Source organism: Serpula lacrymans (genome assembly GCF_000218685.1).
Source record: "Serpula lacrymans var. lacrymans S7.9 unplaced genomic scaffold SERLAscaffold_18, whole genome shotgun sequence".
Lineage (NCBI taxonomy): Eukaryota > Fungi > Basidiomycota > Agaricomycetes > Boletales > Serpulaceae > Serpula > Serpula lacrymans.
Window position 1 is genome coordinate 172,239 of NW_006763307.1, and position 26,850 is coordinate 199,088.

The 26,850-nt window shown below is 44.7% G+C and overlaps 7 protein-coding genes across 7 annotated transcripts; 3 read left to right on the forward strand and 4 right to left on the reverse strand.

The window, feature by feature from the left end:
* Positions 1–3: 3 nt before the first annotated feature.
* SERLADRAFT_358706 (uncharacterized protein) lies at positions 4–5,265 on the forward strand (the record flags this gene model as incomplete). The annotated part of the gene is made up of 26 exons (XM_007324113.1): positions 4–203; positions 266–405; positions 458–479; positions 534–935; positions 987–1,128; positions 1,152–1,299; positions 1,365–1,494; positions 1,547–1,695; positions 1,754–2,148; positions 2,219–2,340; positions 2,391–2,585; positions 2,643–2,756; positions 2,811–2,898; positions 2,948–3,010; positions 3,063–3,208; positions 3,266–3,406; positions 3,460–3,521; positions 3,573–3,697; positions 3,754–3,876; positions 3,939–4,232; positions 4,292–4,619; positions 4,674–4,945; positions 5,000–5,009; positions 5,070–5,089; positions 5,147–5,179; positions 5,232–5,265. 20 exons carry the CDS (start codon positions 45–47, stop codon positions 3,965–3,967), a joined length of 2,895 nt encoding a protein of 964 aa, XP_007324175.1.
* SERLADRAFT_480044 (uncharacterized protein) lies at positions 5,257–6,705 on the forward strand (the record flags this gene model as incomplete). The annotated part of the gene is made up of 11 exons (XM_007324114.1): positions 5,257–5,328; positions 5,386–5,414; positions 5,473–5,503; positions 5,562–5,594; positions 5,645–5,721; positions 5,774–5,828; positions 5,882–5,980; positions 6,033–6,146; positions 6,209–6,249; positions 6,301–6,329; positions 6,388–6,705. The coding sequence occupies 11 exons, from the start codon at positions 5,265–5,267 to the stop codon at positions 6,548–6,550; spliced, it is 735 nt and encodes a 244-aa protein (XP_007324176.1).
* Positions 6,706–10,064: 3,359 nt separating this feature from the next.
* On the reverse strand, positions 10,065–11,706 carry SERLADRAFT_374695 (uncharacterized protein; the record flags this gene model as incomplete). The annotated part of the gene is made up of 6 exons (XM_007324115.1): positions 10,065–10,267; positions 10,354–10,468; positions 10,496–10,555; positions 10,603–11,337; positions 11,446–11,624; positions 11,649–11,706. 6 exons carry the CDS (start codon positions 11,704–11,706, stop codon positions 10,065–10,067), a joined length of 1,350 nt encoding a protein of 449 aa, XP_007324177.1.
* Positions 11,707–14,387: 2,681 nt separating this feature from the next.
* On the reverse strand, positions 14,388–14,923 carry SERLADRAFT_403071 (uncharacterized protein; the record flags this gene model as incomplete). Its single annotated transcript, XM_007324116.1, has 1 exon — positions 14,388–14,923. The coding sequence occupies one exon, from the start codon at positions 14,877–14,879 to the stop codon at positions 14,709–14,711; it is 171 nt and encodes a 56-aa protein (XP_007324178.1).
* Positions 14,924–18,792: 3,869 nt separating this feature from the next.
* On the reverse strand, positions 18,793–19,430 carry SERLADRAFT_403074 (uncharacterized protein; the record flags this gene model as incomplete). The annotated part of the gene is made up of 1 exon (XM_007324117.1): positions 18,793–19,430. The coding sequence occupies one exon, from the start codon at positions 19,078–19,080 to the stop codon at positions 18,838–18,840; it is 243 nt and encodes an 80-aa protein (XP_007324179.1).
* A 4,268-nt stretch (positions 19,431–23,698) lies between these two features.
* Positions 23,699–24,480, reverse strand: SERLADRAFT_403075 (uncharacterized protein; the record flags this gene model as incomplete). Its single annotated transcript, XM_007324118.1, is given in 4 exon segments — positions 23,699–23,731; positions 23,744–23,823; positions 23,879–24,214; positions 24,439–24,480. The coding sequence occupies 2 exon segments, from the start codon at positions 24,086–24,088 to the stop codon at positions 23,794–23,796; spliced, it is 240 nt and encodes a 79-aa protein (XP_007324180.1).
* A 938-nt stretch (positions 24,481–25,418) lies between these two features.
* Positions 25,419–26,215, forward strand: SERLADRAFT_443504 (uncharacterized protein; the record flags this gene model as incomplete). The annotated part of the gene is made up of 3 exons (XM_007324119.1): positions 25,419–25,695; positions 25,761–25,889; positions 25,953–26,215. The coding sequence occupies 3 exons, from the start codon at positions 25,419–25,421 to the stop codon at positions 26,213–26,215; spliced, it is 669 nt and encodes a 222-aa protein (XP_007324181.1).
* Positions 26,216–26,850: the final 635 nt, after the last annotated feature.

Here is a 26,850-nt window from a genome sequence, read left to right on the forward strand (position 1 = left end):
TATAATATCGAGCTCGCCAGTCGTCGTGTCCATCCACATCAATCATGTCGACAGAGGCGCCATGCTACACCGTCGTATTTGAAGACAGCTCAGAGTCTCCTTCAACACAGGAGCTACGGGCTTCTCTGGAGAAAGGTTCAGACGAAGACAAAATCGACACGTTGCGTAGAATCATAGTTGCGACAATCAATGGAAACCCACAGGTGCGCTGACAAGTCTTGTAGTTATCATCCGTTTGTTTAATGGATCTCACACAACATGCTAGCCAACGCTCTTGATGCCAATCATACAATATGTCTTGCCCTCACGAAATAAAGCGCTGAAGAAACTACTACACTTCTACTGGGAAGTTTGTCCAAAGTATGATGACAACGGCAAACTGAAGCAGGAAATGATTTTGGTCGTGTAAGACATACTATATGCTGCTATCCAACGACTAACTGACTATTCCCTAAAGTAATGCCATCCGAAACGATCTCGTAAGTACCTCTACAAAACCCTAAGCTGTTTATTATATGCCCTTTCCTTTCAAGCAACACCCGAACGAATATATTCGTGGCGCGACGCTACGTTTCCTCCAGAAAATCTCCAAAGACGCCGAACTACTCGAACCACTCGTACCCATCTGTCGATCGTGCCTAGAGCACCGACATTCGTACGTCCGAAAAAATGCTGTCTTCGCCGTGTACACTATCTATCGAGAATTCGAAAACCTCATCCCCGATGCCCCCGAACTCATGCAGACCTTCCTAGCTGCTGAATCTGATGCGACATGCAAGCGTAATGCTTTCGTCTTCTTGGCCCAGTGTGCGATGCCCAAGGCTGTCGAATGGATGGTGAGCGTATACGATCAGATCTCAGGCCTCGATGAGTTGCTGCAGATGAGCATTATCGAGGTCATTCGTCTGGACTGTAAAAGTGATTCGACTCATAGGGTAAGTCAGTTTGTAGTATATGGAGTCGTTGGCTGATTGTTTGTGGTATAGTCTCGGTATATTCGTTGTATTTTTGAACTCTTGAACGCTTCATCGCACGCCGTCAAATATGAAGCAGCCACGACACTTACTACCCTCACGCAAAACCCTGCCGCAGTTAAAGGCAAGGCATATCTTTTTACTTATATGTGCTGTGTAATTAACTTCACATGTCAGCTGCTGCATCCTGTTTCGTCAATCTTGTGATCAAGGAGTCGGACAACAACGTGAAACTCATTGTTTTGGACCGCCTTGATGTTTTACGGTCGAAACATGGTCATGTCTTGGATGGTCTTATCATGGATGTACTCCAAGTTTTGTCCAGGTTAGTTCAGGTTATATTTCTAACCTAATTTACACACTCTAACGTTTCTAACTTTTCTATCGAAGTGCTGATATGGAAGTTCGTCGCAAAGCAATGAGCATCGTCTTGAGCATGACATCAAGTCGTAACGTTGAAGAGGTCGTTCTCTTCCTCAAGAAACAGCTTCAAAAGACCCAAGAACAGGAATACGAAAAAGTAAACACTCTTTCTTCCTCATTCTACCATTGCTGATTTTGTTCTGTTTTAGGCCCCAGAGTACAGGCAGTTACTGGTCCAATCTATTCATGTCATGGCAATTAGATTCTCTGAAGTCGCCGCAAGTGTGGTCCACGCATTAATGGAGTTCTTGGGCGATTCAAACAACCCATCTGCTCTAGATGTTGTTGCCTTCGTTCGGTATGTTTTTAATTTCTTAAAGCGTTGCCACGTGATCATGATGGTTGTGATTTTGTAGCGAGGTTGTCGAAAAGTTCCCTAATCTCCGCCAGACAATTTGTGACAAGCTCGTTCAAACTCTCAGCGAGATAAAATCAGGCAAAGTTTTCCGCGGGGTCTTGTGGATACTGGGAGAGTATGTGGAGGGTCTCGCAGATATACAGAGCACGTTACAGGAGTTAAGGAAGGTCTTAGGAGAGATACCAATATTGGCGTCGGAGCAGAGGTTGTTGGATGAAGCCGGTGGTGAGGGCGATGATGACGATGCAAAGAAGGAAGACAAACCAAAGGCGGAGAGCAGCGGACGTCCACGGGTACTCGCTGACGGTACATACGCTACAGAAACCGCCTACACGAGTACTAGTACTGCCAGGTTGGAGGCCGTGAAAGCCGCGGCCAAGCCACCACTCAGAGGTGAGCAGTGCCCAGAAATATTCTGTTCCTATTTTTTCATGCAAGTCATTAACGTGGTATTGGTCTGTAGCTTTGATACTAGGGGGAGATTTCTTCACGGGAGCTGTATTGGCTGCCGCCCTGACAAAACTTGTTCTGAGATTCGACGGGTTGACAAGCGACCGTACCAAGTCTAATACACTCAGAGCCGAGGTTGGTTTTGTTTTAGCTGTGGTCGTAACAGTTGCTGACAGACTATGCAGGCTATGTTGATAATGACCTCAACGATTCGTGTGGGGCAATCTAAATTTGTCACAGTCCCGATAGACGAAGACTCGAATGAGCGTATCCTCAGTTGCATCCAGACGTTGAGTGAACTACAAGAGAAACCGGCCGTGCAGGATATTTTCTTGAAGGACACGAAGGCTGCATATTCGAAGATGTTGGGTGCTCAAGAGGTGGGTTCTTGTCATACCATTTTTCATGGAGCACATGTATAATTAGGCTTCATACAGAAAAAGGCAGCAGAAAAGAAAGAGGTCGAAACTACGAAGACAGCTGCTGTTCAAGTCGATGATCTTCTAACATTCCGCCAATTTTCTAGAAAGTCGGCAGATGACCCTATCGATGTGAGGAACATGTAGCTGTTTTCTTTACTATTTCTCATCATCGCTTGCACCTAGTATGACGAAGACCTCGGAAGAGCGACTGGGGCTGGAGAAGTTCGCGAAGACTTTATTTCTAATCTTAGTCGAATCTCACAGCTTACTGGTAAATCAGCGATTGATATGTGTATCTTGATGTCTAATCTGTCAAACAGGTTTCTCCGACCCTATATATGCAGAAGCATATGTCAAGATGCACGGCTTCGATATACTACTTGGTAAGGGAGATTAATTGATTCCTTGATTATCTTTACTGAGTTGGGTCGGAAGATGTCCTCCTGGTAAATCAAACACCGAACACGCTGCAGAATCTCTGCCTCGACTTTGCGACTTTGGGTGATCTGAAACTAGTAGAGAGGCCAGCTGTTTACACGATCGCTCCTCATGGCTTCCAGAGCATTAAAGCGACCATTAAGGTAAATAATTTTATTTCGTGCATTGTCCAGCTCTTTTTGAACTTATGGGATCTCTAGGTATCCTCTACGGAGACTGGCGTCATCTTTGGGAGCATCCTTTGGGAAGGTCCTGCTTTGGCTGAGTCCTGCGTTATACTGAATGATATCCACATCGACATCATGGATTACATTAAACCAGCTTACTGCAACGAAGCTCAGGTGACTTTCATATCATTTCTTCCTGGCGTATCCCCTCATCATATTCTTTATAGTTCCGTAGCATGTGGACAGAGTTTGAATGGGAGAACAGGGTCAATGTATCCACAGTCATGTCGTAAGTAATCGCCACGCGTCACACTATGGCTTTGCTGATACTCTGTAACAGTGATCCCCGGGAATACCTCAAGCATGTCATGAAGTCGACGAATATGTCATGTCTAACACCAGAGGGAGCAATGTCTGGAGATTGTGATTTCTTGTCAGCTAACATGTACGCGCGAAGCTTGTTCGGTACGTTTTCATGGTTGCATTCTTTAGTTTGCTTTTCTTTGCTCACGATGTCATAGGCGAGGATGCTCTTGCGAACTTGAGCATCGAGAAAACTGAGGCTGGAACAATCATTGGTCATGTCCGTATCCGTAGTAAGACTCAGGGTATCGCACTATCGCTAGGCGATCGTATTACAATGGGTATGTAGTGGATTGATTCACTTGAAATCATCCAAGATTTGCTTACTGTATCACGTCACTAGCTCAAAAGGATAATAAACCACCTGTCTAGACCACGAAGGGCTTTTATTTTCTCTCATACCTATACAATATGGTTCCAGGACTACATCCGAAAGTATATCATCGTGTTAGGCTATTACAATCGAAACCCTGGTTGTAATCTTGGACTCGTGGTATCTAGAGGGGGGACCCTTGCAAACGACTTAATACACGTTTCTTTGACCTGCGCCCCAAGTTCATGTGTTATAGCTTGTGAAATAAATCACGTCCCATCATGATGTTGATGCAACGAATAAGCTGCACTATACAGAATGTAGGTATGTGTTCCCACTCCCCGCCTTAGTGATGTCACAATGTAACAAAGTCATCATATCAGGTTGATCATCATGATTGTGACTGAACTGTGTCTTTTCCAAGTCCCCGCTACTTCCAACCGCTATTGAGTTACTCACACAGCGAGCATAGGACGGATACTCCACTGGCAGTGCCATGAGTTGGATCGACTTATAGTTGTCTGCGTAGCAGGGGATTAGGCTTGCTTTAAAAAAGTATACAGCGGGTGTCCTGCCAGTGCATCCCGAGAACAGAACTATATTGTGGTGCTCACTGCAGTATAGCCCGATCTAAGCTCCATAGAAGTATTGCGTAAGTTAATGATATCAGCATCTCACCGGTATGATATGTCAACAAAGGATGTTCTTGTGGTGAGTCTGTGCTTCTAATCTTGATGAAAGATGAAAAAGCGTCTTATGGATCAGACATCTTGCACTGGTTGGCATTGACAAGGGTCCTAAACCAAAATCAGTATCACAGCTCACGACGTTTCTGACGTGGACCATCTTGTCTCAGTCATCAGTGTGGTCACAATGGAAGGTTATGAAGTAGCCCTTTTCGGTCGTGGAGCGCCTACCAAGGTTGAAAAAGAAAAGTTGTTACTTACCATCTCCAACCATCTCCGACCTAGTATAATATGGACCTTTCATACGAGTCTTTCAACGCCGATACTGCTAGGAATCTCCTAATAGCGAATGTAAGCCACCCATCCCAACTCTGAGTCGCAAAACTAACATTCTTACGCCCTTAGTATATCAATGGTATGTATCCATTCTTCATGAATCTATCTTTGTATGTTATTAAAATTCACAACGATGAAGTATCGAGCATTACAGTCTTGGTCCGTGTTCCAATCATATCTTTCACTGCGTGGAAGCTTACGATCACTTCCTGGTAGATATATGATTATTGCATCCAATTTGGAGATGAAGTATGTCCCGCGTCACTTTCCGATTGACTATCCATTTACGAAAAATCGCCAGTTCACATACATCTGCGCCATGAAATGGGGGAAAATGAAAGTCTTTTATTCACTGGCTCGCTACTTACCATTTGCTATGTTGGGTTTGCGTTGCTACGGTGAGCTCAATGCTTATGTAACTTTGCTTCAATATCTCATCTATAGGCTCTCATCAGCCGCAGTTAATACTTCTTTAAGCTACGATGTACGATCAGCAATCTCTTCCGAAATATATTATCTGAGGAAATGAATGCTATTTACAGCTGTGCACGCTGTTTTATGGGATGAATGCATGTAAGCTGTCATAGCCATAAAGTGATAGTTAATCAATGACTTTATCCCTGTTTAACAGGGCTGCAAACAATATCATTCTTATTCGCTGAATGTGCAGTTGTTTATGTCAGATCATCAGGACTATCGCTGATTGGATCACAGTGATCTTCGTGTTGCGAACATATGCGATTTGGGGACATAATAAAAGAGTATTGGTAATACTACTAGGCAGTATATTTGTGGGTTGAATTTATTTTCCTTATTTGATGATTGCCCAACACTTCTACCCAGGGTACCTTTGTCGGAATCATCGTCTTAATCACGACGGTTAGGAACGACTTCATCTGTACATCTCTCTTCTTACCCATATTTTCTCGTTCTGATTCACAAATAATTTAGCCAGCCCATCCCCCGCGCCAATGATTACACCGTGCTACGAAGATACACAATATGATGTTATATCTGTAGCATACGTGCTTTTATTTCTTTTGGAGCTAGGTTAGTTGATACGTTATCGCCCTCTGTTTCATTTGCTGATGGGTCCTGGAAGAGATATTACTTTTCACTCTTTATCGCGCGCTTAAGCACTACCGATTCATGCGTAGTAGTCAGTTACTGCAAGTTTGTATTCAGCATAATATCTTCTATTTCGCTTGCGGCTCTGGTGAGTGAAGGTTATAGAAGAAAAAATAAATTGATGTTTGTTCTTCTGAAACATTATTTTAGCCTTCTCTGTTGCCAATATAATAATTACATTTTTATGCAAGGTATGCATACAGCAAGGGCCACCTATCCTTGACTCATCGTTATTTTTGCAGCCCACATACAATGATTATCTCTTTTCAAAGTATGATCTTTCATTGCTTTGAATGAAATTAGAGTTAATATTGATATTTACTAATTAGTATACAAGCAGCTGCGCATGCAATGCTTGTGGCAAGGATGCAAATCAATCTATGGAAAAGGGATCAAGCCAACAGTGAAGCTTCCTCAGAGCCGCTCTCCATAGGTCAACTGGATTTCGCTCGTTCCTTGCAGACTACATCCGCCTCTATCACAAATTTGTGAGATTTTATGCAGTGCCTTGATAGATAACTTTGAAAATCGCCGGTAGCCGTTGTAGTATTACAATTTACATATTTATTCTAGGGGTCTCCTTCGAAGTCAGCCTTTGAACACCAAAATAGTTAGATTTACCAATGTAAATTTGAAATTCTAGCTCGTCGATTATAGCCGGATTCCTGGGCACTTGAACAGAAATTTCAGGGCTTGTGAAAGTGAATTTGCAGTATGGTACAGTTGTGTAGATGTGTGTGAGATAATGATCACTATATGCTCTTCTGTAAATCCTACTTTGCACCAGCAGGCATTGTCGGCAATAATCTAGTCCAATATACAGGCATCGCCCAAGTAAACAGCCGACCGAAGTATACCATCGAATAGGTGGCGAGACTGTATGGCTTTGACAGGTACAGTGGTGGAAGGATGGGAGAGATTACAGCTGACTACAGCCTGGGGCTTGTGAGGAGCTGAGTCAAAGGACATTTTCTGATGGAAATATGATGCCGCGAGAACTCGCTGTCTTGCGAAAACCGGGTTATTAAGGGAATGAGTCAGAGCATAATAAATGAATGAAGACAGACTGGGATGAACAGATTTGGTGTTACAGCTACTGCCTGTGATTTTCTGGAAGAAGATCAGTGCAAAGCATGTGTCTGTTAAATGGCTTCAAAAGAAAGAGATTAATTCAAAAGTTCTGGTGGCAATTACGGGTCAAAGCTGCATGTCGGATATGTGAGGCAACGATAAACTATAACAAAAACTAAACCTATCTCCTTCTGCACTTGCAGGGAGTAAGGGTTCAATGAGCTTGAGGTCGACAGACGCTAGCAAATATAGCGAGTAGAGGACTTTGAGAGGTAAGCTTCAAAGGTTCTTGTTGAGGAGTAAAGCGGGTAAATTCAGTAATAGAAAGCTAAGGAGCTACACATGAATAGGTACGGCTTTATATAGGGAACTGTCCGTTCCTCAGACCGAAAAGAGAATATACGAAAAGTGGTCTGAGGAATTAATCAACCAATAAGAAAAAGGGGAAGTAACTATCGTACGACTTCTGACTTGATTAATCAGCAGGTGAGAGACTTGTACTAATAATAGAAGATTGTCACGCGTGGTCAGGAACCGTATCCTCATGATGAGGTACGATTCTAGATAAGGCGTTATTAGTATTACCAGGCTTTACTGGGGCTTGGAGCTGGTTGGCGAGATGCCTACTACCAGTCCCTACCCAGTGTGCTGGCTAGCTGGGAGCGATGCCCAGTCTCTGATCTGTGATATAAAGTGGTAGCGATGGTTAAGAAAGCCTGTGAGGGCTATGAGAAGTAAGATGGCAAAGGATACCTCTAGCCCTAGAGCCAGAGGTGTAACGGGAAAAGCGTTCGAGAACCAAGACATAACGAAGATAAGAAAATAATAAAACGGTCCTTACAGGATAGAGTTGATGATCTGTTTCTGTCTTTCTTGACAAAACCGGATAAACCCGGTCTCTGCCAAAGCAGCCATTGTTCTCCATGTAGCATAGCCACCACTCCATGGAGTAACCATTGTTCTCCTAGGAGTCATTATACTGTAGCGAGTAGCACCTCCGACTATAAGTAGTAGGGGGTTTAGTATAGGAATACCTCAGTCGTTTCTATAGCCTCTCAGGCAGTGGCTGAGGTATGTTACATTACATTTATTAGAGATCACCTTAAACTAACATCTATTGTAGTTTCACTTAGGTAAATAATATAAGTCGTTTCTATAGCCTCTCGGGCAGCGGCTGAGTCTCACTTAGTTTTATTAGGTTATGAGCCCTGGTGCGCAAAAGCTACACAGGAAATAATTCTTATTTGAAACGGCAACCTCAGAACCATGACCACAGCACACGATACATCTGCATGTCCAGTTCTCACTGGACCCAACAATTTTCAAATATGGAAACTCCGGATCATCTCAAAGCTACGTCGGGAAAAAGTTCTCCGGGTTGTTACTGGAGAGGAGCTTAAGCCCTCACCAGGAAAACCTACCTCCTCGGAGGATCCTGAGATCACCTGGATACTTAAGGATGAGAAGGCACATGGAATCATCCAGGACCACATCTCTGATGCCCTCCTAATGAGGACTGGAGACCTCACCAGCTCCAAGGAGTTATTTGATAAACTTGTCTCACTCCATCAGACGTCCAACATTGCCTCGGCCTTCTATTCATTCCAGCAACTCACCAAATTGTCCTGGGATTGGACATCACCTATCCAGGATCACATTGCAAAAATCCGGACAATTGATTCACACCTCTCCGGAATGAAACTAGGAGTTGATACCAAACTCATGGCCTTCACTCTTCTCCAATCTCTCCCATGCACTCCTGAATGGCAAATATTTCAGTCATCAGTAATCAACACGATTGAAGAAAATAAACTTACCTTTGATGCAGTTGAGATCCGGATCACTGCAGAAGTTGCACGACAGTCAGGGAAGGCCCCTGGAGGTTCCGAAACAGCACTCAAATCCGAGGAGAAGTGGTGTGACTTCCACAAAGCCAAAACACACAACACCTTGGAGTGTCAAACACTTCAGTCAGCCGGAAAAGGTCAAAGGAAGAAGGAAAAGGCAAATACGGTGGAGCAATCATCTGGATCTGACTCCGAGGAGGAACAGAGTCACATTGCATTGGAACATGTACATATTTCCAAGCCCCTTGCTAAACACATTCAAGCTTACCTTGTGTCGGAACCCGATAAGACCAAAACAACAATTATTATTGACTCCAGAGCAACATCCCACATGGTCCCTCACCGCTCCTGGTTTGAGCCAGGAACATACCATGTTCTGCATCCTCCGAGGACAATCAGTTTTGGGGATGAATCCTCTGTAAATGCCATTGGCATTGGAACAGTAATCCTACAAGCAACTGTTGGCAAAAAGGACTACAATATTGCACTGTCAAATGTCTTACTTGTGCTAAACTTCACGTTAGCACTCGTCTCTGTCCACAAATTGTCCAAAACGGGGTTATCAACACTTTTTCCAGCAGGGTCAAATGCTTGTGAAGTTCGGAAAAAGGAGGAACTTATCCTCACTGCGTTACACAAGCAAGGACTTTATCACATCCAAGCAAAACCTGAAATCAACCCGGAGTCAGCTTTTGCAGCAGTAGATGTAAATTTATTGCACAGGAGAATGGGACACATTGGAATGGACCGCTTGCAATAAATGGTTACAAAAAGACAGCTCCAGGACATAGATACCCTTACCGGAACCCGGGAGTTTTGTGAACCTTGTGACAAATGTTTATAGTATGAGAAAACATGCATTGGCCAGGGCTTGAACCTGGGACTCCAGCTTTCATGGTCTGGTGCTTTACCAACTAAGCTACCAAGGCGTACTTGGAAAGCATACTGATTGGTTGCATGCCCAGAAGGTCCAGAATCACTGTACACGGGTGCGGATCCCATTGTGTTGTGATATGCACCTAATATACCACATCAGAAAACTTTTGGTCCCGTCTTCACTTAGGGCTTGTACGGGAACCTTTTTCTTCTTATTTTTTTGCATCGTTCTTTTCGGCAAAGACCTTGCCATTCCAGCGTTGTGCTACCCAGTGTTTTCGAAGCTTGGATATGGACACACCACAAGCATCTAGCACATCCTGTGCAGCCAAACCTTGTTCGTCTATACCTTGTTTGAGACGCCACTTGAGCCAGGTTCCTAAATTGTTTCGCATATCTTGTCCAATCGCTGCAGCTTGACAATCAATCAGCCAGAGTCGTTGTTGCCGCTGGACGGTGATGGTTATTCTTGTATCTGATTGTAGACTTGGCATCAATCACGCACCGATGAAGATTGCTGAATCCCTATAAGTCTGATGAACCTGGACCAGAGCCTCTCAGTCCCTTCGCCATCAGAGAGGCTGAGTCCATTAGCCATTCGAGGGTTATAAACGAGCTGGCAAGCCCATTCATGACCATACACATGCATTGCAGTAGTTGTGAACCGCAGACATGATACAATACTGTCTGGAAGAATGTCATACTACAAATGTTAAAGTAGTGTGAATAAATAAAGAAGAAAAAACTTACTTGTGCTAGTGAGCAAGACAAAACGCACCCAACATCATACAGAAGAATCACATTGGTTTGAAGTGGTAGTAATGAATACAAATGTTGAATGAGTGCTACAGCATATTTCTGCTGTTCACCGGGAGTGTCAATATTGGCAAAAAAAGGGGGAATATCATGGTGGCAGATAAGTGCCATCACTCCTGTATCGTCAAAGCTATCCATCGTGGCTTTTTGTTTCTTACCATCCGCAGCTTGGTATGAGCTCTGGTAATGGTCAATGGCTTCATCAGGCACCAGGCCTTTGACTACCCTAGGTATCTGCTTTCGGACCTTGTTAATTTGACAGCCAACAGCATCGACTTCCAACTTCGGGAGAAAATATGCAGGTTCATAAAACTTCGGGCAGTCTCCTGCAGAGTGTCTATGGTGATGATGGAAATTGCCATCAGTAGTGATGTGGATATCACCACCTTCATCTAGAGGCCTCCCAAAGACAGTACCTCCGAAGCAAGCAGGGCAGCGTTGGATGAGAATAGAGGCATAATGTCCTGTTGTCAAAGGCTCCAAGATAGTCGGGGGAAGTGCAATTGGGGATATGGGGGTGGAAGTACTGGGGGATGTCGGTGAAAAGGGAGCGGGAGTCAAAGGCTCTTGCATGGCTCCCCGAGGCTCTTGAGGAGCTAACACAAGGTCTCGACAGTGCTGAACCGCAGCCTCCACTTGACGTTCAACTTCGACTTGTAGAATGTCATACTACTGGACAGCATGTCCAAGGCCACGCCTAAAAGGCTCTTGAATGGCTTCGCCCTGCAAAACAATGGTTCTAGCATTTTTATAGGCAGAATTGCATAGTGTACATACCTCTGCGTTGGTCATTCTGAAGCCTCTATGTATGTAATGAGTTACCAAAGCAGCAGCAAGAGCATTGATGGTGTCACATGAACGCTCAAAGAGGGCCCGATAGAATGCCAATAAGTCAATTGAGATGGCCATGCGCGGCTGTGATGGTGCTGTGGGAAACAATCCGTGATGTACGAGGACTTGAGGGAGGCTTGAACACGGACAGCTTAAAATGTCCAACAACTGAAAATCTGGGTTTTGCGATAGCAAGTCACATGGCATTGTCAAATATAAACATGTACAACCGAAAAAAAGACATAGAATCGATGTTTGCTTGTAAACACAATTGCTATTGGTGCATACTGACAGCGACTTGCCTGATACCGTCAACGGCTTACCTAGCGTTTTTGCGCTGTATGCATTTTGTGGTGTTATTAATTGGGGCAACAAGGCTTTCTAACTGGCAAAAAGTTGGTTTGTGGATGTGTCAGGAAGGATGCGATGTTTGGAGTGTTGTGGTTCAGACGCGCCATCAAGCTTGGGAATTGTGGTGTCGTTGTTGTCAGAAAAGCCAGTTCTGTGCAAAGACCCTTCGGGGCCTGTCTGTTACAGTAACACAATTTTCGGACCTATAAATTTCATTCTCCTATTTAACTTTCTTCCATAGTTTTCACACACTGTTGTAAGGATCATTTTATTATTTTCTTATCTTCGTTATGTCTTGGTTCTCGAACACTTTTCCCATTACGCCTCTGGCTCTAGGGCTAGAGGTATTGTTTGCCGTTTTACTTCTCATAGCCCTCACAGGCTTTCTTAACCATCACTACCATTTTATATCACAGATCAGAGACTGGGTATCGCTCCCAGCCAGCCAGCACACTGGGTAGGGACTGGTAGTAGGCATCTCGCCAACCAGCTCCAAGCCCCAGTAAAGCCTGGTAATACTAATAACGCCTTATCTAGAATCGTACCTCATCATGAGGATACGGTTCCTGAACACGTGTGACAATCCTCTATTATTAGTACATGTCTCTCACCTGCTGATTAATCAAGTTAAAAGTCGTACGATAGTTGTTCTCTCTTTTTCTTATTGGTCGATTAATTCCTCAGACCACTTTTCGTATATTCTCCTTTCGGTCTGAGGAACGAACAGTTCACTATATAAAGCCTTACCTATTCATGTATGGCTTCTTAGTTTTCTATTACTGAATTTACCCGCTTTACTCCTCAACAAAAACCTTTGAAGCTTACCTCTCAAAGTCCTCTACTCGCTATATTTACTAGCACCTGTCGACCTCAAGCTCATCGAACCTCTTACTCCCTGCAAGTGCAGAAGGAGACAGGTTTCGTTTTTGTTATAGTTTATCGTTGCCTCACAACTGTGCCATGCGGCACTTTTCTTTTGTTCAAACTCCCTTTTCTCGCGCCACACTGCCTTTATTCTTATTTTAGCTACAAGTATCTCACACAGTGGAGCTGGTCACACAGGCTGTGCTCTCTGACATCATCAGGAACTACATTTATCAACTGTACAGTACATAAGTACAAACACTCTGTATTAGTATATCTACCCCAATAGATACAGGAGACTCCTCAGCAAGTCCTCCTGTTGTATACCAACAACTAACTCGGTCCTACCTAAGGGGTAACCACTCCCTCATCACTACCTTTATAGTTTGTCTTAGTGTGCGCCAGAGTAACTAACTCTTGGTTGTTACACTGTTGATCCTTGATGGATGGCTTCGACTGTACGATTGATGCCCGCACATTGCTGGCACTCTGGTTGTGTATGACTCAAAAGTCTCTCCATCTTCTCCAGCAACCGACAACGCTTCACTTCCTTGCCTGGGATTTCAACTAATGTTTGCGTTTTTCTTTTGTCCCGAATTTTCCTGGGGCTGACGAAATGGTGGCTGAGTCCAGAGGATGTCAGCTGGGTCCCACAAGTATGCTGTGTGAGGTTGCATGTGAAGGTGTAGCAGATAAAAAGGGGTGGAAACCTACTATTTCAGTGACTTCTGGTGCCATTCCCCAGCAGGTGGTGTACTTTGTTTTATCAATGAAGTCATTGATTGATTCATTTTGTGAACCTTTGAAAGAGAGATGTCGGCATACTCTGTATTTAGTTGGTTCTCCTGGTGCGCCATCTTTGGTAGCTACTTGGAGAGGGGACGAACAAAAGGGACCTATTTTGGATTCTAATTGAGTTTGAGAGAAAAAACCGGAGAAACGTTCAAGAAGCAGTTCATTTTGATGTAATCACGAATGATGTCTATGTGAATGTGGGTGCCTGGCAAATTATCCGGAGTGTATGTATGAGTAATAGGATCAATAGGCCCAATAGGAAAACCGTTCTGTAATTTTAGAGGGAGTTCAGGATATGAAGAAAGAAGTTTGAATTTTTTAAGAAAATTTTTGAATTGTTGAAAAGAATATGGAGTTTTGGTTTTATTAAAATCTGAATCATTGACATATGGAGTGGGTGAAATGGTGATATTGTCGTAGTATACATGATGTTTGAGAGAAGTAATAAGTACAAGAGGAGGAGAAAAAGTTTTGAAAGGGATAAGCAAATTATCATATGCACTTGCGAGAGCAAGCGGCATGATCATTTGATCCACAGAACGAGCAGATGTGTTGGTCGGGATGATTGTGGTTGCAAGGGCATTTGGGAGAGTTGAGGTTGAAAGCGACGCATATAGGAGCAGTGGTGGTGTGAGAGATGAGTTTGCCGTCGAGGGTGCACGAGAACATTTGTGAGTTCGAGGTCGTTGTTTCTTCCGTGCACTGACCTGTGAGGCAACGATAAACTATAACAAAAACTAAACCTATCTCCTTCTGCACTTGCAGGGAGTAAGGGTCCAATGAGCTTTTGAGGTCGACAGACGCTAGAAATATAGCGAGTAGAGGACTTTGAGAGGTAAGCTTCAAAGGTTCTTGTTGAGGAGTAAAGCGGGTAAATTCAGTAATAGAAAGCTAAGGAGCTATACATGAATAGGTATGGCTTTATATAGGGAACTGTCCGTGCCTCAGACCGAAAAGAGAATATACGAAAAGTGGTCTGAGGGATTAATCAACCAATAAGAAAAAGGGGAGGTAACTATCGTACGACTTCTGACTTGATTAATCAGCAGGTGAGAGACTTGTACTAATAATAGAAGATTGTCACGCGTGGTCAGGAACCGTATCCTCATAATGAGGTACGATTCCAGATAAGGCGTTATTAGTATTACCAGGCTTTACTGGGGCTTGGAGCTGGTTGGCGAGATGCCTACTATCAGTCCCTACCCAGTGTGCTGGCTAGCTGGAAGCGACGTCCAGTCTCTGATCTGTGATATAAAGTGGTAGCGATGGTTAAGAAAGCCTGTGAGGGCTATGAGAAGTAAGATGGCAAAGGATACCTCTAGCCCTAGAGCCAGAGGTGTAACGGGAAAAGCGTTTGAGAACCAAGACATAACGAAGATAGGAAAATAATAAAACGGTCCTTACATTACCCCCCCCTTTTATATTCTTGTCCCAAGAATCTAGCGCCGCAGTCCGTGAAGCGGTTTGTGATCCAGTCGAAAAGGCGGGGTTTTTCGGTTGTAGTAGTGAAATTTTCGTAAGGACGAAATCGTAAAGCGGCGGAGGCGATGACACGTGGGGCGGCAGGGTGTTTGCGGTGGAAGGTGGCAATAAGCGAGGGGGAATTTTTTAAATGGTGATCGGGTTCCCACGTCCTCTCCGTGATCGGGTATCCCTTCCAATGGACGAAGTAATCGAGCTTAGCCCCTTTGAGTTTAGTGGGCCGAGAAGCGATGATTTCTTCGGCTTCGTATTCGACTGCGCCATCAACTTGGATCGGCGGAGGTTTCGAGGTACGAGGTTGATTGGGGAACTCCGGCGTGTGATACGGTGATAAGAGGATTTCGTTGAACACAGGATGGATCGCCTTCCAGGATCTAGGGACGTCAAGGAGATAAGCGGATGGGCCGACTTTTGCTTTTACCGTAAATGGGCCAAATCGCTTGTCATCTAACTTCTTCATCGGTCGATCGGTGGAGATATGAGTTCCCTCTAACCACACCTTATCTCCTTTGTGATATTCTCGTGCTTCTGTGCGTTTCCGGTCATAGTACTTTTTGAGGTTTTGATTCGCGAGTAATAATGATTGCCGAGTTTGTTCGTGTAATTTCGCCATAGAGGTTGCGAAATCTTCGGCGGCTTGCGAGCGCCCTGAAGGCTTCTGACCGGTCCCTTTACGAGGGTGAGAACCATAATTTACAAAGAAGGGGGTCTGATTGGTCGCGGAGTGAAGATGATTGTTGTACGTGAACTCGGCAATGGCTAGCCAATCAGCCCAGTCGTCTTGTCGGTGATTAATGAACGTGCGTAGGTAATGTTCCAGGTCTTGATTGATTCGTTCGGACTGCCCGTCAGTTTGGGGATGGTAACCTGTTGACAGACCGGGTTCGATCCCAAGGGTTTGATAGAAGTCCTTGGTGAAGTTCGACATGAATTGAGGTCCTCTATCCGATATAATCTTTTCCGGGATGCCGTGTAGTCGTATAACCGAATCTCGTAGTTGTTTGGCGTAGCCTAATGAATCAAGAGTAACGTGCGTTGGTACGAAGTGAGCCATTTTCGAGAATCTGTCAACAAAAACCTGGATAGCGTCGTATCCGTTTGACTCTGGTAATGCTCCGATGAGATCCGTTGTGATTATCTGCCAAGGACGATCAGGGATCGGATTTGGATGGAGGGGAGCATGCGGTTTCTGACGATGCGACTTTGTTCTCTGACATATCTCGCATCCTGCGACATATTTCCTGATATCTCTCCTGAGGCTAGGCCACCAGAATGATCGGTTTACTCCTTCGTGCGTCTTTCTTTCTCCTGGGTGTCCGCTGAGGCTCGTGTCATGTTCTTCTTCAATAATACGTGCCCTCAACTTTGGATCTTGGGGTACGTAGATTTTGTTTTTGAAGGACCCTAACGTCAACTCGTCTTCTTTCTCATTTCCTATCCAAACGATTCCGTCTCGTTTCTTCCAAACTTTTGGATCTTCTTTCAACTTCCTTACTACGTAATCGTCTAGTTTGTGCTGCGAAGCTAGCAGCTCGTCCAGGTAGTGTTCTTCTAACACGTCCTCCATAGTATAAATGTTTGCTTCCGCGAGCTGAGGTAGAAGGACCTGTCCTTCATTGTCTCTCTCGCCTCTCGGATGGTCTACTCTTCGACTAAGTAGGTCCGCTTTCGTGTTCGCCGAGCCTTTCACATGCTCTAGCTTGAAATCGTATCTCGCTAGTGTGTCCATCCACCTAGCTTGTCGTCTGTTTACCTTCTGGGGGTCTCGGAAGTAGGTAAGGTTCTGATGGTCGGTGAATATGGTGAACTGGTGTTTAGCTCCCATGAGGAGGTGTCGCCATTCTTCCAACGCATGCATTACCGCTAGCATCTCTTTATCCCAGATAGCGTAATTTCTCTCTGCGGGGTTCATTGACTTTGACAGGAATGCGACCGGTCTCCATTTCCCTTCTTGCTGCTGGGATAACACCGCTCCTGTGGCGTAGTTGGAGGCGTCGCATTCAACTTTGAATGGATCTTCGTCGTTAGGGATTGCGAGTGTGGGCGAAGTGGTGATTGTCTTTTTGAGAACGTCGAACGCTCGTTGTTGGTCTTCAGCCCACTCCCAATCTACCTTTCCGGTGAGGATCGTCAGTGGTTTGGCAATCTTTCCATAGTCCCTGATGAATCGTCTGTAAAAGTTCGAAAACCCTAGGAACGACTGTAACTCCTTCTTGGTTCGTGGTATCGGCCATTCTGCCACTGCCTGTACTTTTAGCGGGTCCATACGAATCGTATCATGGGAGATGATCATTCCCAGATATTCGACTTCTTTCTTCTCAAACTCGCATTTCTCTGGCTTGAGATATAATTGATTGTCTGCGAGTATCTGAAGAACTTTTGATACGATCTTCCTGTGTTCCTCTAATGAGTCGGTGAATATCATGATGTCGTCGAGGTATACGATAACTGATCCTTCGTTGATTAGGTCTCGGAGGAGTCGGTCCATCATTGTCTGAAAGGTGGCTGGGGAGTTCGTGAGTCCGAAGAACATAACCAGAGGTTCGAACAGTCCTCTGTTAGTTCTGAAGGCGGCCTTATGCTCATCTCCTTCTTTGATTCGAACATTATTATATCCCCAACGGACATCTAGCTTGGTGAAGAATCTAGCTCCTTTAAGTCGGTTTATCAGTTCTGAAATGAGGGGTAACGTATATCGGTTTTTGATCGTAAGGGCGTTGAGTTTCCGATAGTCTTGTACTGGTCTGAGAGATCCGTCTTTTTTCTTGATAAAGAAGAACGGGGATGCGTAAGGGGATTTTGACACTCTAATCCTCCCTGTCTCTAGGTTCTCTTTCAAGAATTCGTCAAGATGAATCTGTTCGTCACGGTTAAGTGGATACGTTTTACAGTCTAGCCCTTTGGCTTCTGGTAGGAGTTCGATTGCGTGGTCCCAGACTCGTCGTGGGGGTAGTTTGTCAAATGACGCTTTTGTGAATACTGGCTCAAAATGATGATAAAACGGGGGAACAACGTCTCTGAACGTGAGTGTTGACTTTGCTCGTTCTGATTCTTCCGCAATCTGTTGGCTTTTGGTCTGAGATACGTTGCTTTCGACGGAAATTTTGTCAATCCTGCTCTGTAAGTCTACAGCGATGACTCTATCTCCGTCTTCAGGGTGATACTCCGTATCATCGGAAGGGTACGTGATGGTGTTGGTTTGCCAGTTGATGTTGGGATTCGTTCGTCGTAGCCAGTCGTGTCCTAATAAAATTCTGGCCTCTCTTTGTCCAGTGACCAGGAAGTCCATTAATTCCGTGCGACCTGCCACAGTTAGGCGAAGTGTCACATATTCCGTTAAAGGTCCAGTGCGATTCTTGGTTCCATCGGCGTTTGAGACAATAACACGAGTTGGCAGTGGTTTTGTGGAAATGTTGTGTTGCCGAACAAAGGCTTCGTCAATGATAGAATCTGTGCATCCTGAATCTATCAAAACTGGAATGACATGCGTCTGGTGATCGTCGATAGTGGATAATTGACATTGTAGCGAGAGTTTGCGTTGATGAGATGGGGGGAGGGATGCGAAGTCTTTGATCACATTCAATTGCTCTACGATATACTCTTCATCGTGTTGCTTGAGTAGATTGATTGTATCCGTCGTGATGTGTGGGTAACACTGGGGTGAGGCCCAGTTCCGAACCAATGCTTTGGCTCTTTCTTCTTTCTGGTCTTTAATTCGTCGAGCCAACCATTCTGCTGAATGTGGCTTAGCGTATTTCTCGGCACGTGGGTTTTGGGAAACATGTTTTGATTTATCAGTTACAAATACATTTTCCGAACCGTGCTTACTGGTCAGAGAGTCCGTGCTTACTCCTGACCTTCGAGAAAATCCTTCGTCTTTGTCTCCTCCTGGGTTGCGGTTGCTTCTCTAGCTGCAACTTTCTTCAGAGGGCAGTTCCTTGCGATATGACCCGGCTGGCCACATCCGTAACATAACCTGAACCGACTCTGTCGGTCTGTATCCATGGGTACGCCTTGTCCGGGGAATACACCTCTCTGAGGTTGATCCTCGAACCTTCTTGCATACTGATTCGTCTGGGGTCTCGCCATCTGCTGTGGCTGCGGCTGTTGCACATGCTGGTGCGTATACGTCTGTTGTCTGTAGATGGGTCGCGACGGCTGCGTGACTTCTCTCTTTCGTCTTTCGTCTAATTGAAACTCTTCTCTTCGTGCCTCCCATGCGTAGGCTTGCGTTTTCCACTCAGCAAATGTTTTTGGTAGGTCTCTCTGGATGATGACGAAATCACAGATTCGAGAGTGAAGATTCTTTTTGAGAATTCGATTGATCACGTCGAAGTGAGTGGTAGCGTCATATCCGGCCTTGTCCATGAGCGTTGTGAAATGGCTAAAGAATTCGTCGCAATGCTTATTCTCCTGCTTGTATGTCTCGATCTCGTTTACCGCCTGCGATCTTTCGTTTGGATTTCCGAATACTTGGGCTAGATCGGTTAGGACGGTCGAGAGAGTCGGCCATACGGGGGTAGTTGCGTCGAGAGCTTTGGTAAGCACGTTCTCTTTCCAAGCTTTTACTGTCGACGTTCCTTGGTCGCTGATTTTGGATAGGAGGTAGATGAGCTTCGTCTTCTCGTCTGGAAAGTAGGATGCGTAGGCGGTTAAGTACAACTGTAGTGCTTGGCGCCATGCTATAAATCGTTCCTTTTCTCCTTTGAATTCGAAGGGTTCTGCTGCGAGAGTTACTTTGCCGTGTAACTGCGTGGGGTTAGACATGGATGAGGGTTTTGGAGGAATTGGAGGTGGAGGTGGGCGTGTAGGTGGTAGCGGTAGGGTTTGTCTGGGTGGAGTCTCTGGTTCTATGGACGGTCTTGGGTTTCGATATTCGGAAAACACTTTGAAGGATTGAAACGAGGTTTATTTAGTTTGAATCGTAATCAAACTCGTCACTCCAATCGTTAGAAGTAAATCCAAAAATATTCTCTTCTTCTTCCAAATCTCTTTCTACCTGTGAGCTAGTGGTAGAATTACTGTCCAAGTTCGAGGTTGTTTCGTCTGGTGAGGGGGTTCTTTCTATAAGAACGTTTCCTTGGATTAACGAGGAGACGGGAGGAATATAAGAGAAATTTCCGTGGGTCAGATGGTACTCTGGTTTGTACTGCGAGTAGACTCTGTTGTTTTCTCGAATGAGTACTCCCCAGAACTCGGTGTTGATCTCGGTAACGATGAAACGATCTGTGGGGTGGCGGATGACTAAATCAAAAACTTCTTTTCCGTAGTTTTGGTATTCTCTGAACAATCGACAGACGTTCCTGATCTGTCTTTGTTCTCTTTCCCAATTCCTTCCTTCGAGGATCTCGTGTCCAATTTTAAACACTAATTTGCGAAATTGCGATATGCAGGCTACTATCCTTCGTATTGCGTCGCGGCAGAAAGGGGTGACAACTAATACGTGGACTCCTGCTTTAAGATAATCTCGTGTGTTGAAGGCGTCGTTCTGTTCGGGAGTGAGGGGGACGTCGAAGAAGAATGGTATTTCCCGATAGAACTTGATGAGATCGGTTTCGTAAATTCCAATTCTTGTAAAAAGAAGTTCGAGAGGGGTAGGATTAAATGACGCTGTAACGTATACGTCAATTTTGGATGGTTCGAGATAAGGCGTAAGGAATTCTAGGTAGGGTGCGGAGTAGGGTCGTCGGTGGATGATGATTCCGCAGGGAAGTAAGTAGTGGATTTCTCTCCCGTCTTGTTCTGGTGAGAACCCAAGTTGGGGAGTTTCAACGTAGTTCGGGAGGTGATAGATGCGTGGGGAGATTCCGTCGGATAGTATGAGAAGAGCTGTCTTATGTTCCGCCACTCGTCGTCTGAGGGCTCGTCTTTCTTCACTGTCGTTCCGACGAGGGGGTTCTAGAATCCTCTGTTCGTAGACTTCGATTGATAGGTGCTCTAGGTGTATCGAATTGAACCTGAACAATTCTCTGGATGCTTGATCGGATTCCCAAAAGCAGGTTTGAGCAGCTGCCGATGCGTACTCGAGTAAGCGCGACGTATTGACGGAGTTGGGAGATTTCGAATGCTAAATCGTCGACGGCTAGAACTAGTCCTTCTAGTTCAGAGATGGGGGAAGAGGCGGCTGATGAGTCTTCGTAATACTCAGTTTCTGTGTCGCTGCGGACAGGCTGGGGGTGCGTGGCAGCGTTGACAGGTACTGCAACGTGGAGGTCTCGGTTGTTGAGGGCGTGATGGAATTCCTCGAGTGAACGTCGTTCTTCGTCCTTTACTAGGCTCTCTCTGATGTTCGACAGTTTGACGGTTGTAGAAGTGATCAAAGACGACAGCTAGGGTGAGGACTTGAGCTAGAACAAGTAAGAGTATTACTTCGAGGTGGGTAGGAATGTTGGAGAGGACAACTAGCTAGCTTAGCTAGAAGGCAAGTGGTTGTTTTGGATGGGGAGGAGGACGGTGAATGACAACACGTCCGAGGGATGAAGGAAAAGGTGGGTTAGGGCTATAATGGGTTCGAGCGAGATGGTACGCTGTGAACGGATTGTAGAGTGAGCTTTCTATTTTGTGAGGCAACGATAAACTATAACAAAAACTAAACCTATCTCCTTCTGCACTTGCAGGGAGTAAGGGTCCAATGAGCTTTTGAGGTCGACAGACGCTAGAAATATAGCGAGTAGAGGACTTTGAGAGGTAAGCTTCAAAGGTTCTTGTTGAGGAGTAAAGCGGGTAAATTCAGTAATAGAAAGCTAAGGAGCTATACATGAATAGGTATGGCTTTATATAGGGAACTGTCCGTGCCTCAGACCGAAAAGAGAATATACGAAAAGTGGTCTGAGGGATTAATCAACCAATAAGAAAAAGGGGAGGTAACTATCGTACGACTTCTGACTTGATTAATCAGCAGGTGAGAGACTTGTACTAATAATAGAAGATTGTCACGCGTGGTCAGGAACCGTATCCTCATAATGAGGTACGATTCCAGATAAGGCGTTATTAGTATTACCAGGCTTTACGGGGGCTTGGAGCTGGTTGGCGAGATGCCTACTATCAGTCCCTACCCAGTGTGCTGGCTAGCTGGAAGCGACGTCCAGTCTCTGATCTGTGATATAAAGTGGTAGCGATGGTTAAGAAAGCCTGTGAGGGCTATGAGAAGTAAGATGGCAAAGGATACCTCTAGCCCTAGAGCCAGAGGTGTAACGGGAAAAGCGTTTGAGAACCAAGACATAACGAAGATAGGAAAATAATAAAACGGTCCTTACATGACCGAAACAATGGCCTGTTTGTTGGCATACGAGACAGATGGGGGCGTTGGTTCAGGATGTTTTATTGTTGTTGTTGTTGTTGTTGTTGGGATATGTGTCATTGTTGTCCTTGTGAAAGGACTTGGTTTTGTCGTAGGGATCGTACCTTTGCGATTTGTATGATGACAAAGAGGTTGATTTGTAAGCCATGCTTTCGGTGATTGACTTTTGAAGTTGATCGAATTTGATGGTGGCAAAGTGTCGTAGATATAGCTCATAGTTTAATTCTCAGCGTTGAATGGTGTTTGATGATCTTTGTTCGATGTTGAATTCTAGGATGGCAGGAAAGTTTCGTTTAAAATCTTCCTGTTTCGCTAAAAAAGTATAATGTTCCTTCCAACATTGTGCGATTGGTACGTCAGAATATTGGTCTAGATATTGAGTATATCGATTCCATGCTTCGTACCAATCGGTAGCGTCCATGGAGCGTTCATTGGGAAATTGCAAAAGGTCGAGTGCGTGTAATTTTTGATTTTGTTTATTATAGACCGTTACCTGTTTTAGGAAAGGTGTTTCCCGGTGAAGCTTTTTGGTAGAGGCGGTAGTAAAGAGTGTTAAAGGCACGTGAAAATTGAAGCAAGCAAGTTGTTCTATGAATGGATGAACACCATAATTAAAATCTGAAGTCAAAGGAGGAGGTAATTCATTGGCCATGGTGAATAAAATTCTAGATATTGGTTGCCCAGTGATCGCGGATGTATTGGGAACAGAGTTAGTGATAATGTCTTGTGCTTTTTGTTGTGAGTCAGGCGAGAATTGAGAGAACGCTGCAATGAGATTAGTTAAGTTGGCATTGCTGGAGGCACTGATCGGGACCGTGGGATTTGTGGATATCTGATTTGTGGATCGGAGGATCGGATTGATAGTGCCTGATGGATTGATAAGCGAGGAAATCGGTATGGATGGATAGTATGAGGTCGGGAAGAGGGAAGGGGGTGGATTGGAAAGAAGACAAGAAAGTGGGGGAAGAGTCGGAAGTGAGAATGGAGGAGGAGCGGGAGGAACAGATGGGGTTGTTTGTGTAGAAGAGCCGGAAGAAGGATTATCAATGTTATTTGTTGAGGAATTGATTGAGATACCGGGAGGTGGGTTGTTGATCAAAGACATGGCAAAGCGAGGTAGAAAAAATTCTTGGTGGATCACGAAACGAAGGGAAAGGTGGGGAAAAAGAGGGAGAAAGCCAAAGAGATAGAAAACTCAATTCTTTGCTTTCTATATATGAGAATCCTTGAAGATATGCTTCTCTGCGACGTTGGCTTGAGAAGTGTCAGGTATCACGTGCAGCTTACAAAGCCTCCACTCATGGGTCGCGACGTTCGCAGGCTCACGAGCTTATTTTGAGTCGCCATCCACTTGACCTATCACGTGACCTCCGTGGATTAATTGTGTTGGGAAAATTGCTCCAGTGCGACTGTCATTCGGATTAGACTTAATGGACAGTATGTTTAAAAATGATTCAAGAGGAGAAATAGAAGTAAGTACTCGAGCATTGGGTCATTGAATACTATCCTGATTCTAGGCCTTCGAAGTTAAGGCCAGTCTTCGCTGACCTTTGTCCAATCCCATTCTCTGAATATAAGTTCAAACAGCAGCGTATGAAGGTGTAGTTGTAAGAAACTCACCAGTAATTCCTCCGGCCACTGGTACTCTTCAGAATCCCAGCCCCAATGAGAAGAAACGCTATCTATATACCACCCCGCTGGACCCTCCTTAATGCTCTCACAGGCCGCCTTGACAGACTCAGGTAACTGCATATCATGATACTTGGTTGGGTGATAATTCGTATACAGGCAGAACATCGGTATTTCTTCTTTCTTATTCCAGCATGACAGGACATAAAAACGTACACCGTGACGACGTTCAAGAAAGTTGCCAAGCGCGGCTTGTAACATCGCATTGATGTGGTCTGTGGTGTAGTACTCCCGGTACGAATCCATGTCAGCGTGTTCTTCTTTCTCTCCCTGCCCTCGTTTCAAGAGATAATCGAGTGCGACAAAACCATTATCATCCGCGTACTTCTCCATTTTAGAGAATGACGTTGGATAGCCCCAGCAAAGAATCGGGGGTTTCGCCACCCGTTCCATTCGGGCATCTATACTTGGTATCAAGTCTGGATGAAGGTCATCGAGTTTACTAATCTTCTTTACAGCTCTCAGATTCTGACAGCAAGCTCCAGTCAATAAATTCATATCAAAAAAGAAAGTAATTCACATTTTTACCATGCCGTGGATGGAGAGCGTCAGGGAGACTTTGGTTTTCTGGATGGAGGCCATCGGGTTTACCGACACTCTCAACGACTTCGAGATTCTGACAGCAAGCTCCAATCAGTAAATCAATAAACTCATATTAAAGAACAATATATCTCACATTTTCACCATGATTTGGATGAAGGGCGTCAGGTAGACCATGACTGAGGTTCACCGGTGGCATGCTAGGCTTAGGGCGGACAAAAGTCAACAAATGGATACGATGCAAATTGGATGTATACTGAGCGAGTCACGTTCAGGTGATTTCACTGACCCAGACAAACGGAAAATTGACGGAACTTATGATGATGATAACATAGGTCGTGGTATAGGTCGAGCTTTATATCCTAGGTTTGCCACAGATTCTTAGGCGTCGGACTCTAGTCGGACCGAAGATACTCGTGGCGGTTGACCGTGACATTGTGGGTGTTCAAGTTGTTGTCCATTCTGTAATATACTAGAACATGCGGTGATATCAAAGTGTCACGGAACAGCAGTCAAAAAGTAGTGCAATGGGTCACCATTTAGCCATTTAGATAAATGGATAACAACTTTCGGTGGTTCTCATTCAGAATAATGCAGGTGCGTAAGAATGTCTTCAGCCTTTGCTCTCTGGTCCTGGTCTTGTATTCGCTTATGGCTCAACAAATTCTGCTCATGTTCTCCGTTTATTCCAGATGGTCAATGGCATCGTGTGCACTGACACTGCACGGATAAGCGACGTGTGTTGTAATACAATCTGTCCAGAAACGGATTGCAGGCCAATGGCCTCAAGTCTGTGCCCCATTCTGTCGAGTTCTATCTGCTATTCATTGCAATTATAAAAGGCTCAAATATGCCCTATTACTTTTAGCATAATAACTTCTCTGTTGTAGGTTTCACTATGGCGGCTTCAACATCTGGATCCAGTGGGAAGACACCCCTTACAAAAGATGATGCTTTGGTTATTTGGGACGCAGTCTCGCCACATCTTACCCATGCTTTTAATACAGCAGATGGGCAATCGCTAGAATATCTATACTATGGACTAGTTGACTTTGTATTTCAACATTGCGCACTCCAAGAGAACCAGAGGCTATACGAAGCACAAAAACAATTTCAACTCATTCTACACTCCCAATACCACCTTGCAATTGACCTCTCTAATCCAGATGTTGCATGTATGCTTTCGGAAATCTTAATGAATTAGACCATAACATAACTTATTTGCGTTGCTGTCCTGAAGCACCTAGTGAACAATCTAGCGGTAGCCAGACTGCACTCAAACAAGACAATTCTGGTTGCCCCAAATTAGAAGATGAAAATGACGATGGAGACGATGAAGATGAAGATGGAGAAGAAGAAGATATCACCAGTAAGTTCTTGTTAAATGATTGCCCAATCACGCTAAATTCCATTGCTAGAATTCAGATTCCAGACTTTACTCTCATTGCTAGCTCGGGGCATGACGGAACGGATATTTTGATATGTGTTATTGAAGTGAAGCCGCACGGCAGGACCGCGGGATCAAAACGGCTACATTTTGTGAAATGCCAGCAACAACTACTGCGTCAAGCACAGGCAGCTTTTGATACCTACCCCTCACAGGACAGTGTCAATGTCTTCTGTGTTCTTGGTCGTTTCTGGAAGCTAGTTTATTTCAAGCGAGAGATTTTCAACGCGATGACTTGCTTCAGATGACGAGGCGGAATACAAAACCGGTCCCTGTCAATCAGTCAGGCCTTTGACAAGGCTAAACTTACAGGTCGTGCATCTCGTTTTTATTCATTTGTGCCTGGAGGGGGTCTCAGTACGAAGTTCAAGGATGAGATCACGCGGTGTGTAAATGATTACGAAGTGCTTCATATCTAGGAGCTGCAAGAGGGCGAAAATGTTTAATTGTACTTTGTATTGGTGGCATTTGTGGATCAGCGGCGAGGGGAGAGGAGAGAGCAATGTTTCGCAACACTCTCATCCCTTGCGTATATATAATCTCATGTTATTTTCCCTCTACTCTTCATGGTCGTGTCAATTGTTTTGTTACAATGCTTTACTAACTGATGAATTACCACTATCAAATTCTTTGTATCTTTCTGAAGTTCGAACGCCCTGGCTCGGGGTTGCAGCGGAAATCTCGTGTGATACGCTAAAGGAAAGAACTAATACATATGGTGGTAAAAAAAAACCATTATACTCAAGCTCTGTACTTACAACATGCAGATCATATAACATGTATAGATTAGTATACAGACCAGCACACGAGGAAAACGCCGGAAAGCCTTCATGTCCCCCGTTTACGATCGACAAGTAACACTTAGGCTTAGGTCTTCAAACTT